Below are 13,702 nucleotides of genomic sequence, written 5' to 3'. Positions count from 1 at the left end.
CTGTTGACAGATCAATACCCAGTCAGTTTAAATAGTTTTTTGAATGAATGATTTTGGTTCATTCTTTAGCTGAACCAAAATCACTGAATTTCCTTAAAAATGTGAACTTGTGAAGGGTTTTTGCTGTTTCGAACTGTAACTGCTCCTGCTTCATCCACCTCCACAGACGTACATTAGGTCTCTGAGCTCTGAACACTTGGCCATGTTTTCTTTCTCCTCTCTGTCTCTTATGGGAGCTATGCAGCTGCTGTTGCTTGATGAACTGGACTGAGTGAAGGGAGTGCAGAGGACAAGGCCGGTGTATGCATCAATAATGCATGTGTTTTGGAGGCCACCTCAGGACAGAGGCCGTTTTTAAAAAGGGCGCTTTAAAGGTGCTCCACAACCGAGTCCTGTACAGGAAGTTATTAAAAATAGAAAAAGTGGTTAAACAAAACAGCCAGCTTCAGCTGAGGGCCTCTACCACATGAGCCAGTTATTAACAACCAAGGTTCATGTTACACGAACATCTTAACTAAATGCTCTCTTAGATGATAAACTGTGAAGGATAAATTTGAAACAGGAATTTAAATGAAATTTCTTTTCTCCTTTTTTGTTTTTGTTTTTGTTTGCAGATGCTTAAGCTCCCCCCCATCTGTACCAAGTAATACCTTTCAGCTGGAATCCTAATGTGTGTTACAGAAGGTGGAAAGTGTAAAATGATAAGTATACATGCAGTCATGCAGTATGTAGTTATATTTGAATACAGAATGTAGTTTTGTTTGTTTGCCTAAATTTATGTATGTTACATTTTTTTAATTCACATTTCAATTAATATTCTATGGACTCTCTGATATAGACAAAGTACATGCTCTTAAAAGGTACATTTAAAGTCGACTGATCCAAAGTGCATTTTTTACTCCAGGCTCTATTTGCTAATATGTCTATAAATGTTGGATGTATCGCCATCTAACTGGTTGAACTATAAATCAACTCTAGTGACCCCAGATAAAGGTTGCTTATACACTAACGTCAACTTGAAATCCAGCCGAAACCGCTTTAGGATATATGAGTGAGTGCAAAATGGGAAAGTGAAAGTGATCGCTTATGGCATGCAACATGGTGGGATGCACTTCTCCTCTTGCAAGGATTTAATGGCAGATTCAGGCCTGGTTGCCATAAGCATTTCACTGTCCCTTTACAGTGAACCCTTCTCTGTTGCATACTTTCTGTCCCCCCCCCCCCCCCCCCCCACCACCACCACCACCACCAGCACCTCCTGCTCTCCACAATAGGGGAGTTAAACTCTAAAAGGCCTCGCTCCAGCGGACACCATTATTCTCCCCTCTCTGTGACCATCACTACCAGTTCCCCTATTTCTCACAGACTGGTCAGTCATTTGGCTCCTTGCCAGTCTCTGTAAAATTCTGGGTATCAGTTTTGAAAAATTAACTAGGGATTGGTGATTCCATTACAGTCCCTGGCATCTGAATCCTTGAGCATTAAATGCAGTGTTCCAACATTGTTTGACTTTCATGCTATTAAACTTTAAAGACTGCATCCTGTACAGTGTATATACACTATGTGTGGGGATGATGTGACTTCACTGGCCTGCAGGGATGTTCATGCCTACCATGACATCAACTAGAGCACAAGGAAGGTGCACTGATGGGGCAGTTTGCCTTTCTGATGTATACTGATAATAAAATTGTTGTAACAAGAGACATCTTGTTACAAAAATTCCAACACAACTTTTACATCAACAATTAAGACATAAAGCACTGCAGCAGTTGTGATAAACTTTGTTTAAATTCAAGAGAACCTTGAATTTTGGTGCCTTTTTTCTTCTTCTTTGGAAGTGCTTGACAAAAAGGTAACCAAAGCTTGGGGTTATTTTTTTATTTTATTTCACACGATTCCTCTAGATGGCAGTCAAGGAACACGTTTGGCCCTCCGCTCAGCTCTTCCTGGCCACCGCTTTCCACTCACAGTATGGACTTTTCCTCTGGTCGGCTGTTTGAGAGGGGGTCGTTGGCATCCAGGGTAAACCTTTCCAAAGCTTTGTAAATGGAGGTTAAATTGATAAGGACACCCAGGCATCAGTCAATCCCCGACCTTTTGTTCGGTACATGGGCACAAAAAGGAGGCGTGTCACCGGGCAAGCTTTACTAAAGCTGATGCTTTTATCATATTTCACATATTAGTCACATATGCTAATCATTTATTGCTCAGTATATATTTGTATAACTATAGCCTCTTTGCGCAGACTCTTGTGAGCTGATGTCTCTGTTTCAAAAGCAGATATAGGTTATATAGGACACGGCATAGTCGGGTCAGCGTTACCATTTTATTCTTTTAGCTTTATTTCGTCAGAAATACCCCAAACACTTTGAGCTCATCAGAGTAGACCCAGCATCTTTAACTTAGATATCAGCTTTTAGATATACAGTGTCCCTTTGACTAAATTGCTTTCTCGTCATTGCTGGTTTTGGAGCACTAAACAAAAACACATGCCAGAATTGTTTTTGTTTTGATTAGCTTTTGAGAGATGTGCGTCAAAAAGACAAACCGTTTAGTTTAGCCTATGATGTAAAGTGCCTTGTGTGGCATTAGGCCGAAATAGAACCTCGTTTACGGTTAAAAGGGACAGATATTTTTTTCATGCATTGCCATCCCAAAACCTTAGTGGTTAAAGAAAAGGTTGGGAGTGTCGGCCTATGAAGTGTCTAAGCACAGCGGAACCGGGTGTCTGTGTCCAGGTTCATTCAGTGCTTTCAGCGGCCGACCAGTGGGCAGGAGCTCCAGCTGACAGACAATAGCCTTCAGCATCAGACCAGGGAACAATCACCAATTCATGGAAGGAATGGGGTGGGGGGGGAGTAAAGAGGGATGTGTCACCGAAATGTACCAAGACCGAGAGTACATACGGGAGGGAGTGTGTTTCACAAGTTTCTTGCGAAAAAATAAATAAAACTAAAAATCCAGTATTATCATTATTATGATTTTAACCAAGCACGAATGAGGGGCAATTTAACCCTTCGGTGTGCTGAAAGACAAAATAAACCAACTCACCCCCTCTTTAATTTGTGGCACATGATGTGTATAATGTCTGTACGTTCACGGCGCATTTCCCATTGCATGCATCAGTGCCGTGTAGTACCGTACCATGCTAAGAAGGCCTGAGAACGGCGGTAGAAAACACAGGTGCTGGGGCTCCATTTAAGCTGCTCAGCCCTCTGTCCACTCGGTGTGCACAAGCCGAGAGATCACAGCCTGCACCCAGCGCCCCCACCCCAACACGCACATACAAACAGCTCCATACGTGCTGGGCGTATGTACACGCGCGAGAGGAGTGGGATGGGGTGGGGGGGGGCTCATATTCGCTTGAGTAAGCTAGATTTGGGTTGCTGTCATGTTATGCTTGTTTTAAAAAGATGAGGCTTGTGCTATAGAAGCCTACACTAATAAGCATTAGACTGGAGTATTTCTTGACACCCTCTCGCCTCACATGCACACTCACTCCTCCCAACCTGACTGTGAAAGAGAGAGTATGAGCCCATCTGCCCCCCAGTAGCCTTCAAATTTAAAAAAAGAAAAGAAAAGAAAGAAAGGGGTGGGGGACCTTTTATCATTTCTTCTACCTTGTGTGACCTCCAATTTACAATTTAATGCTCAAAAACTTTTTTCCTTTTAATGTTGCTCTCAATTAAAAAGTGTGTGCGTGTAATAAATGACTTGCATGAAGGAAACTGTGTGTGTGTGTGTGTGTGTGTGTGTGTGTGTGTGTGTGTGTGTGTGTGTGTGTGTGTGTGTGTGTAATGAGGTTTGGGGGGTCGATCAGTTTGCAACAAGCAGCAGGTGCATGGCGCCGGCATTAGTGAAATCAGCACAATTTACGTGCACAGACGCATTTTATCAAAACTACACCATATCAAAATGTCTCGTCAGACCTGCCTGCTTTTAACCACGCAAAATTATAAAACCATCGATCTCATTCACCTATAACCTAATAGCAATACAACTGAATTAGCTGGGTTTTTTTTTTTTTAATTACTTCTTATCTATCATAACACATTTGTTAATGCTTACATGTATAGGTATTTCTTGTAATCTGTCTATTAAAATGTTTGGAAGGATAGTTGTGTTGAACTGTGATGGTAAGGTGAAAAAACAACGTGTAATCAATGCAGACTCAAAGCATTTGGCCTCTGCAGAGATGGCTAATTGCAGCTAATATTTCACATAAAGACCCGGAAAAAAAGAGAACAGTAGTTCCCCGTCTAAAACACTGAATGGCAGGTCACGGTCATACAACTATAAATTACCACTCGGTCAAGAGGAATGCTGGGAGCCCTGCTTCTTACCTACTGAAGAAAGGAGGCACAGAAAGTTTAGTCCAAAGGCCCCGTTCATTCCTGCACTGACAGCCGTGCGGCTGAGGCTATAGGAAAACTGGTGCTCTTTGGCTGCTGCATGAATACACACCAATAGAAAAGTTGTGTTCAGTTAACCGGTGAAATCCGAGAAAAAACGGGGCAGGGCAAGTATTTCTCACCGCCAACTCCGGTCTAATAGCCCCCTCCTTCCTCTGGTCCCCTATAGTTGCGTTGACAGTGTCTGCATTAACTTCTTTGTACACGATGTTATAGTTGAGAACGAAGGGAAAGTTCAACTCTGACCTCTAAGCGGATCATCGCGACGCAAACAACCATCAGTTCAAACACGAATCAATTGTATTTTGTTCAGAAGAGAACCCGCTTTGCTTCTCTCCCTGTAAAGGCACTTCAAATCTGGAAGCGATCAAAAAATAATCGTCTTTACGTTGTCGACTTTCATGCCAATCTTTTCTATTTCCTTTTTTTTGACAGACGCAGTATTTTTCCCCACATAAATGCAAATCGACTCCAGGAAGCGAAAAGAAAGGGTGAAAAAACATGTGAATCCCCATTGTTGCCGCACTTGTCTCACATTCTCGTTTACTCTCATGTAAGTATCACACACAGAGATTACTCCTCGTTAAGTTCTTTTGTCTTGTGATCCATATTTGAGTTGACAGATCACGAACAAGAGCTCCCCCACTGTTAATGACCCCAGTGAGCAACAGATAGACTCGCACTTCCAGATCTTTTTCTTTCTTTCTTTTTTTTTCCTGCCGCTCCTCTGGCCTACATATGTTTGCAGCTAGAACAATTCTGTATCTGTTTACATGGCTCTCATTTACATTGTTTAACATGCTCTAATGGAAAACTCACTGAGATTTAATTAATATTGACTTGTTTGTCTGTTGCTCCTATAACACTATACCGTTCAATTATGATGATAGGGCTCTAACACACGATTTGCTGGAGTATTTACTGCAAAGCCTTATAAATATTCTCGTGGTGATTAAAACTGCAAGTATAAGGGCTACGAAGGAGTGTAACCGGCGACTGTAAAGTTTGCATCCTTAGCTCACTTAAAAAAAGAAAAAAAACTACTTCAAAAAACGCTTGTATTTCTTTTTAAGTAAGTTAAGTTTATGTGCATAAAACAGCGTTTTCCAGGGCCGTGGGTTTAATGAACGTAATTTTGCGCAAATGAAGCCCATTCATCGCTTGTTTTATATTCATGTGTCCCTATCTGTGGCTCCATCTCTCAGATACAGCCCTAATCCTCGTGTCCTCCTTTGCCGATAAAAATGCTCTTCAGTTTACGATTAATTTAATCTCAATCATAGCCGGGACTTGTCGCAGCCAATAAAACTTGTGGAGTGCGTAAATGGAGAGGCGGGGGGTGCGTGATAAGGTCTGGTGGAGCGGCGGTGCCATGTCCCCACGGTGCTCTTGATAGGGCCTATCTGTCTCTTGCAGGCCGGTTTAAGAACCGGAATGGGTTTAAAATATGATACAGATTTACTTCATCTACGATCGACTGCCAGTGAGTGCGGCTGGAGATGCTTTGTTTTAGCCAAGCGGGGAACTGAGCCTTGCGTTTGTCTGCGTCATGTCCTCGGTTACTTCAGGATCACAGACCTATTGAGTCGAATGGCGGAGGCTTTTGACACTACACTTGTTTTAGGTCCTGCTTGGTTTCTGTCTGGTGGGGACTTTTGCAGGTAGATAGCTTTATGTGGTCACTTCATCCAGTGGTCTGATTACATTTACTCAGTGTGTAAAAAACAAAACAAAAAACAACATAACATAGCCCATAACTTTTTTCAAGCCAAATTTCACATTTAGTGGAGAGAATTTCATTAAGTCCAACAAATATCTCAAAAAACTGCTTTTATGATTTTTACAATCCCCTTGTCATTGCTTTTCTAAATAAAGTCATTAGAAAAACACATTGAAGTAGTTCCATTGGGAGCGTTTGTGGTGTCTTGGTCTGTATTCAAAATTTAAATACCTCCTCACATTTTCCGTGGGCACACTCATGATCATTTGTATATAGGCTTTCACTTTTTCTTTTCTTCTTCTTCTTCTTTTTCTTTCTTTCTTTCTTTCTTTCTTTCTTTCTTTCTTTCTTTCTTTCTTTCTTTCTTTCTTTCTTTCTTTTTTTTTTTTTTTTTTACAAAAAAAGTAATAAAAAGGAAAGAAATAAAATATCCTGGTAGTGATCTGCGAATCATCTGTAACACCACAGGTAATAACGGGTGCTGGAAAAAGGAAACTTTAGTTCTCTTTTTAAAATCAGACAGAAATCTGTCATGATTAAATAAATGGAAGTTTACACTGCTGGAGTTCTCTTCGCAGGTTTTATGCCAGTGTTCAGTTTCTGAAAGTCCTGCGGTTTCTCCGTACCAAACAGTGGCTACTGTCCTACTTTCTGTTACTAAAGACACCACCGCAGCACTCACAGACTCGATTCGTATCACAGAGTTGCGTGTAGCACATTTACATGGGGAGAGCCCGAGCGCTGCTTCTAGGAAACAAATCTCTGAGAAAGTGTTTCCACCAAAACTGCAGTTCGTGCAACAGTGTCCTGTGGCAAATCTACTCTAGTCTGCAGAATAATTGGTTGGGGATTTGGATGCAAAGGGACTGCAGGAGAGAAAGCCTTTTTTTGGAGGGGGAAATGGTTCTCGTCCGAGGAAGAAAAGCTCTTTTCAGGGGCCACAATGGGAGATTGGGACAGGGGAGGAGTCCCATCGTGATTAGCCCATTTAATGGCGCGTTTACTTAATTTCTGTATTCACTAGCAACGGTAAACAAAAGGGGAAATGGCACTCACATTTTTAAGTGCTGCATGACGTTGACATTTGCCAGAATTTGGAGACTGAGGCAGTCATATAGGCGATTTTGCCTGCATCATATACGTTTGAGCCAGGGGTGTAATCATAAAATAAAGCAGACGTCTTCTTTTGGAAAATAAAATTACAAACTTAAAAATGAATTACAGCGTTGTGCCGCTTTTGTCGCTGCACACGACCAAGCTGTCTACGCCAAGACGATACAAATAATGAAATCCTGAGTTAACGCTGTACTTGAAATGAAATCAAACTAATTTTAGGTGAGACCAGCCCCCTGACTGAATAACCTGCTCCGAGGCTGGATAAGCCACGATGAGCATTAATGCTTCCACAATCCAATAATGATCCAATATGAACATGTGTTTAGCCACTTATCACTGTCCTTATCCGTAATCGGATGGAAATACAGACATCAACATGCAACGAGGTATAGCAAAATGAATAATGCGTTTGATCTTTAGAATCGTAACTACAAGACACATAATAACTACGCGATGAAAGGGAAATGACATTGGCAAATGCAAATAAGCGCTCAGAGTGACCCCGGTGGACGGAAGAGTATATATATGTTTTTGGTTTTGTTTCTGTTTCAGTTTTTTTGCCATTAACAACCCACCCATAATCAAAGAAAACCAACAAAAACGCCTACAGCACTTCAGTTTTAAGTTTTGACAAATATTTTATGTAGGAACACCAAGTCAAGAAAAGTGAGGAAGGGATAGAAAAGAGGATGACACGGGGGAGAGCAATAATTATGTACAAGCATATTTCTACACGTATATTACAGACCGGGAGAATGATCGCATTATTTGAGATATACATAATTCAATATAAAATTTCGAAAATAAAATTCTGATACAGTCATAAACGGTTCTGTTCGACATTTTTTGACCATGTACCCCACAGGCAGTGACAGAAGTGTATTAAAAAAAGGTGCTTACGACTTAAAATGATTGTCTGATGAACACAAAGTAAAAACAGGATTGCATCTTGTCTGCATGGCGGCTGCTTCACCGTCATATCATCATCATCACTTGGACTAGAACCGGAGATGGGAAAAGGTGCGACGAAAACACCAAGACGATCTGTTTTATTTCCTCTGATCGATGTTCCTGATGGAAAATCTTGCATTCAGGATTATTTCCCTGATTACAAAATCAAAAATAAAATAAAATAAAAAAACCCATCATGCAAGTAGTCTAGTAGTATGGTGGTGGTGGTGGTGTGGGGGGATGAAGAGGAGGGGGAGGCGTGGGTCCTTTGAAAGCGCTTTTTAATAAAAAAAAAAAAAAAAAAAACCCGACGTGCTTTTAACTCTTTTTATTTTAATATTTATATCAATCGGTCCTTTTTTCATCCGCGATATTTCATAGTCTTTTTTCTTCCTCTCAGGTCCATTTTCCCTGTAAATATTTCTCTTTTTGTTTGTTTTTGTGTTTTTTTTCTCCGTATCATACATCGCACTCCGAGTCACTGGATGTGACGGACAGGATGGACGTCCCAGTATCAACTCTCTCTGTCATACTGGAAACGCTGGTGGTGGGACTTGCCGCGGTTGAAGGCGACTCTGCCGAGCTGTGAGGGGTTAGACCGGCCTCTGAGAGGGACCTCATACCGGCTGGTCCTATTGCTTGGTGTTGGAGCCTGGAGAAGAAAAGAAACGAGGAGGGGGGGAAAAGAGAAAAAATGAGAGAAATGGCAATTAGACCTGAGAATGTCCCCCTTCCCCTCCTCCTCCTGCAAAATAGGGGTTCAAACTCGCCTTTCTTTCCCCCTGCCGGCCCCAGGCATGCATGCGTGCTTTTATCAAATAGCCAGCTTTCAGGGGACAAAACACATCACTATTTAGACTACCAAATGTTGGATGAAATGTACTAGGGCTGTGTTGTTGTTGTTGTTTTTTAACTTAATTTTTTTTTCTTAGAGATCAACGTCCTAGTCAACACTTTGGAATATAACTGATCCATGTTGCCAGTGCAGGGAAGCTTCAAATCCAACTTGCTGTCTTTGATATAGGCATTTTGAAGTCATTTTCCATTTGGAAATCTGTGTTACTGCTCTGAGTTTGTTCAGCGTTTATTATTATTTCTTCATTCTGCACACGTGTATTCATGCTCATCAACAGGACTTTGCACGCCTAAAACCCCAAAATAATTATATATCATTGTTTGAAATAAAATATGGGTATTCTCACAACGACAAACTGCCGTGAGCCTTTGGCACAGATGTGTTTTAGTCTGATGGTAGGGGACGTGTATGAATGAGTGACGTCGAGATCCAGGTTACTCCAATCATCCTAAATGTTTATCTCCAATCCACTCATGATAATAACGCCATCGCGTGGGGATAATGTCAGCCTGGAAATATATCTATTCATTTAGCAAAAATATTAGAGTACTGTTCATATGGCTTAGTGCTCTCCAAAGTATTTTCTAATCAATTATGGCATTTCAGTGGAATGATACCACACTTAATGTTATGAATACAGCCCATGTCTTCAGATGTTTTTCTCTACGCATGCTCAGATATCAATAATATCGTTATTATCCTTTGAGATAGTCGTTGAGTTCAACAACACTAAGCAACATTTGATGTTAAAACGCTTAATGCTTGCATTAAGAACTTAAATTGGCCAATACACATAAATAAATAAATACATTTACTAAATTTAACAATTTAATATGTGTTTAAATGTAAAGATAAGACGATTTAACTTTAGAATAATTATTATTTTTTTAAAAAAACTAAACACTGTCCTGTTTTTATTTCAGCTGATTGAAATAATTCACTAGGTTGTTTACAATTTTACAAGCGAAATAGTTGTAAAATTAAACAAATCCTGCAGCGGATGGTTTTTCTAAATATAAATTCAATAATCTTCATATGTTGCAAGAATGCTTCGCCTCTTGTAAAAATATAAACAAGGAGTTTCTGTTTAAAAAGAACTCGGCTCAATTTTCTCTTATCAAGATTGACAACAAATGTAGTTTGTGTTTGTATTATTTTATTAGTCAGTTTTTTAAAATTCCAAACTTTAGATTAATTGTATTTTTCATTCTTAAATACAATTTGCATTCAATTTAAAATACATTAAAAATGATCAATCTGCAAAAAATGTTTAAAAGCTAATTTTTAATAATAATAGTGAAGTTTTTATGCTTAGGAGAACTCTGGAGATCTACAAAAGGAATATTTTCGACGTTTATCCGGGTTTGATAACAAAATGTCGCCGCAGCGCAGTCCCTCCACCTGACAGCCAGACTTATCTTTTTCCTAGACAGTCTCCAATCGCAATATAAGGCTTTAAAAAGCTCGCATTTTCTTTTGAATGTGCATTAAAGACAAACTTGTGTGCATACTCGTGTTTCGACGGCACACAGAAAAGTCACTAACCTGTTTTTGGCAGCCGCAGCTCTGTCTCTTTGCCTCCGGTTTTTAAACCAGTTTCCGACCTGTGTGGGAGTGAGTCCAGTGGCTTGAGCCAATTCCCTTTTCTTGCTGGGATTTGGATATGGGTCCTGAAGGTACCACTCCCTCAACAGGCTCCGTGTCCGCTCTTTGAAACAGTGCGTCTTCTGCTCGCCGTCCCAGATGGTCCGAGGCAGCGGAAACTTCTTCCGTACCCGGTACTTATCGACAGGTCCGAGGGGACGACCGCGGAGCTTCTCGGCCTCCTGGTAGTGAGCTTCCAGCCACATGGCCTGCAGTTTGCCATGAGAGTCCTTGGTGAACTTGTGGTTCTCCAGGATGTGGTAGAGGTCTCTGAAATTCCCCGTGTGGAACGCCACCACGGCCCGAGCGCGCAGGATGGACTCATGCTTGTTGATCGCCTCGCACGCTCCCGGAGCCACAGGCAAGGACCAGAGGAAGCGGCCCAGCCGTTCGATGTCCCCGGTCTCTTCCAGCGTCTCACAGACGCTTGCCACCTGCTCCGGGGAAAAGTTGAGGGTCGGTAGTTGAAACATGGACAAGTCTTCTGGAGACCTGGTGGTGGGAGCGCTGTTCGCCAGGAGCAGAGGGCGATCAGCGAAGTTTGGCAGGAAGAAATGGGAGGGATAAAGCTCTAAAGGGGATCTGAAAACCATGGAAATGACCTGAGAGAGAAAGAAAATTATCGAGAAAAAGGGAAAAACCGAAAAATACGGCAAGTAAAAAAGATTGAATGATTCAATGGCTATCGCCTAATGACACCAGCCTCATAATATCTCCCCCCTAAATCCGCCGTTGAGTGTAGCATTGAAACATTTTGTTTCCCTTTTCTATTGGTCTTCTTGGTGTCGTTGTAGCGTTGTCATGGCAGCCCTGCCAATCACTGTCAAGCGTGCCAATCATTAGCCAGTACGTAGCGCGAGGCTTTCACCACTTGTGCAGCATGCACAGGGGGTTATCAGAGTCTCCGATCTCCACAGCAACCCTCCCACCGCATCGCGCGCATCAGGCACAAGCCAATGCTCGCCTATCTGCTGAATGGAATGAGCAATTAGAGGGTGGAATATTATTGCGATCTTAACGAGGCTCGTTAAAGCTAAAGAAGATATGTAGACTGGAGATGCTTAGCAGAGACGGGAAGGGAGGGAGGGAGGCAGAGGGAGCTTTAAATGGGTGACAAATGGACAACCAATGACTGCAACTCGGGAATACACGTTTTGAATAGAAGCGAGTCAATTTGCACATTGTTTTTGTATAGTTTTTCCTGTAGTAGCTACTTTTTAGAATCTTTTGATCACTCCATTCATTTTTGTGCGACGGAAATGAAAGCGTTAGTCTTCTGGGTTACATTTTCCTTTTCATAGATACAAGTAATCGCTTTACATTATTTTTTCTTTTGAAAAAACAAAAAAATATGGTGTAGTCCCTTAAGCCTTTGAGGGTTTTTGTCTTTTGTTTCTGTTTGTTGTTTGTTTTTTGCCCTGGATCCGTCGATGGTCTAAAAAACTGCATGTTTGTAATTTTATGACATAATCCGCGCATGACTTTACTCGGCCTAGCTGTTCTGTGTGGTCACTTTGTGATGGGTGGGTACTTGTCCGGGGGTATACTGCAGTGATGCCGCTCCCCCTCCTGCTGTCCCCGGCCCTGCCTCTGGGACGCTGGGTGCAGTCCTGGCCCCCTGCCCGTTGCCTTCTCTCCAACCAACAGAATTTATTGTTACAAATTAATATCGACGCGCAGCATTGTGTTGATTGAACAAAGATCACGGCATTGTAGTGGGAAAACTAATTTGCCAGTGGCATCGCCCTTTTAACAGTTTATCGCGTTTTTTATGGCCCGGCCCTCTAATTAAAACTATTAGGCTAGTATTGGAATTACAATCAAATGGCAACATGAAAGCTTCTTGGGGACATAAAAGCTATTTCATTTATTTGATCTAGTGGCAAGGACATGATCAATGTCCACATTCAGTCATAGGACTCGGCTTTTAGTGGTAGTAGTGGTAGCCACGGCGGTGTGATTTTCATGTTTATGGCTAAACCGGCTTCATATTTAGACAGAGCTTATAGGGTGTTAAAATAGTGTGAATTCAGTCTAACACGAACAGTGCTCACATTGTGAAAGAGCCGTATGCAGGGCATAGAATCTGGACTTCGCTTAATCCACCCTCAGCAAAGCTGACATAATGATCCTAAGCCGCCTTTCTACAAAATCATTCAGGAATTCAAAACGTTCCCTTTCCCCACTCCGAGTTACACATTCTCCCGGCTGACCAACGACTTCAAGCTTGGAGGGACAGTGAGTACCTCAGTGTGCATGTATAGTCAGTGCTGCCTGTTTATGTCCACCACAAACCTTACCTGACGCGCTTAAACAACGTGATTGCCGCCGAGCAATTAGCCAACACTGGCGCACTAAAACGCGTTTTAGGTAAAGCAGTGCTTTAACTCGTGCGAACATGTGCGTGCAGGAGTGGGCTGCGGAGTGTCTGTGTCTGGAGGTGTATGTGATGCAGAGTGGGCGTTGTGATGATCTTGCAGCAGGGTCAGGCGTTTGGTTCGTGTGTTACTTCTGGAGTTTGCGCGCGTGTTTGTGCGTGTGGGGGCAGGGTAGAGTATGGGATCAAACCTGCCCACTGCTGTCCTATACGAACCTCAGGAGGACTAATTCCAAGTGGCACTTGAATTGGTCCCGTTGGAAAGCTCTGTGGACTGGAAGTAAAGGCTGGTATTTTCATGCTGGTGTTAAAACTAACCTCCTAGCCTATACCCCCTCCTCTTTCTCTTTCTTTCTCACACACATATACACACATGCACGACCCCAACATGAAGTTGAGAGTGTGGGCTTAGCAGCATTTCTCCAAATATGCAAAGCCTCCTACCTGACCGGGTTCCTGGTGTACCAATTTAGCTGATCACCATTCAACCCAAGGCTGCAGGTATTATGTAGCATTATGTTTTGGAGGAGCCTTGTTTGGGAGTAGCCCTCGCAGGCAATTCGGAAATCACTCTTAGAAAAGACTAGAGGTGAAATGTAAAACCTGAATGGGGATTGAAGGAGAAA

General features: G+C 42.0%; 1 protein-coding gene across 1 annotated transcript; it reads right to left on the bottom strand.

Annotated features, from left to right (window-relative positions):
- Positions 1-7,849: 7,849 nt before the first annotated feature.
- six3a (SIX homeobox 3a) lies at positions 7,850-11,687 on the bottom strand. The gene is made up of 2 exons (XM_082558364.1): positions 10,601-11,687; positions 7,850-8,851 (listed from the first exon to the last, which is right to left on the bottom strand). The coding sequence occupies exons 1-2, from the start codon at positions 11,290-11,292 to the stop codon at positions 8,659-8,661; spliced, it is 885 nt and encodes a 294-aa protein (XP_082414490.1). The 5' UTR covers positions 11,293-11,687; the 3' UTR covers positions 7,850-8,658.
- Positions 11,688-13,702: the final 2,015 nt, after the last annotated feature.

The sequence above is a fragment of the Aulonocara stuartgranti genome (assembly GCF_965226115.1).
Source record: "Aulonocara stuartgranti genome assembly, chromosome: 13".
NCBI lineage: Eukaryota > Metazoa > Chordata > Actinopteri > Cichliformes > Cichlidae > Aulonocara > Aulonocara stuartgranti.
The sequence above is the reverse complement of the archived record's forward strand: the minus strand, read 5'-3'. Positions and strand labels throughout refer to the sequence as shown.

What these genes read in the sequence shown, in the direction of transcription:
- six3a (XM_082558364.1), bottom strand. Translation starts at nt 11,292, where the DNA reads ATGGTTTTCAGATCCCCTTTAGAGCTTTATCCCTCCCATTTCTTCCTG. An exon ending in GCTGCGGCTGCCAAAAACAG is followed by an intron (nt 8,852 to 10,600) that starts GTTAGTGACTTT and finishes TTTCTTCTCCAG; the next exon opens with GCTCCAACACCAAGCAATAG.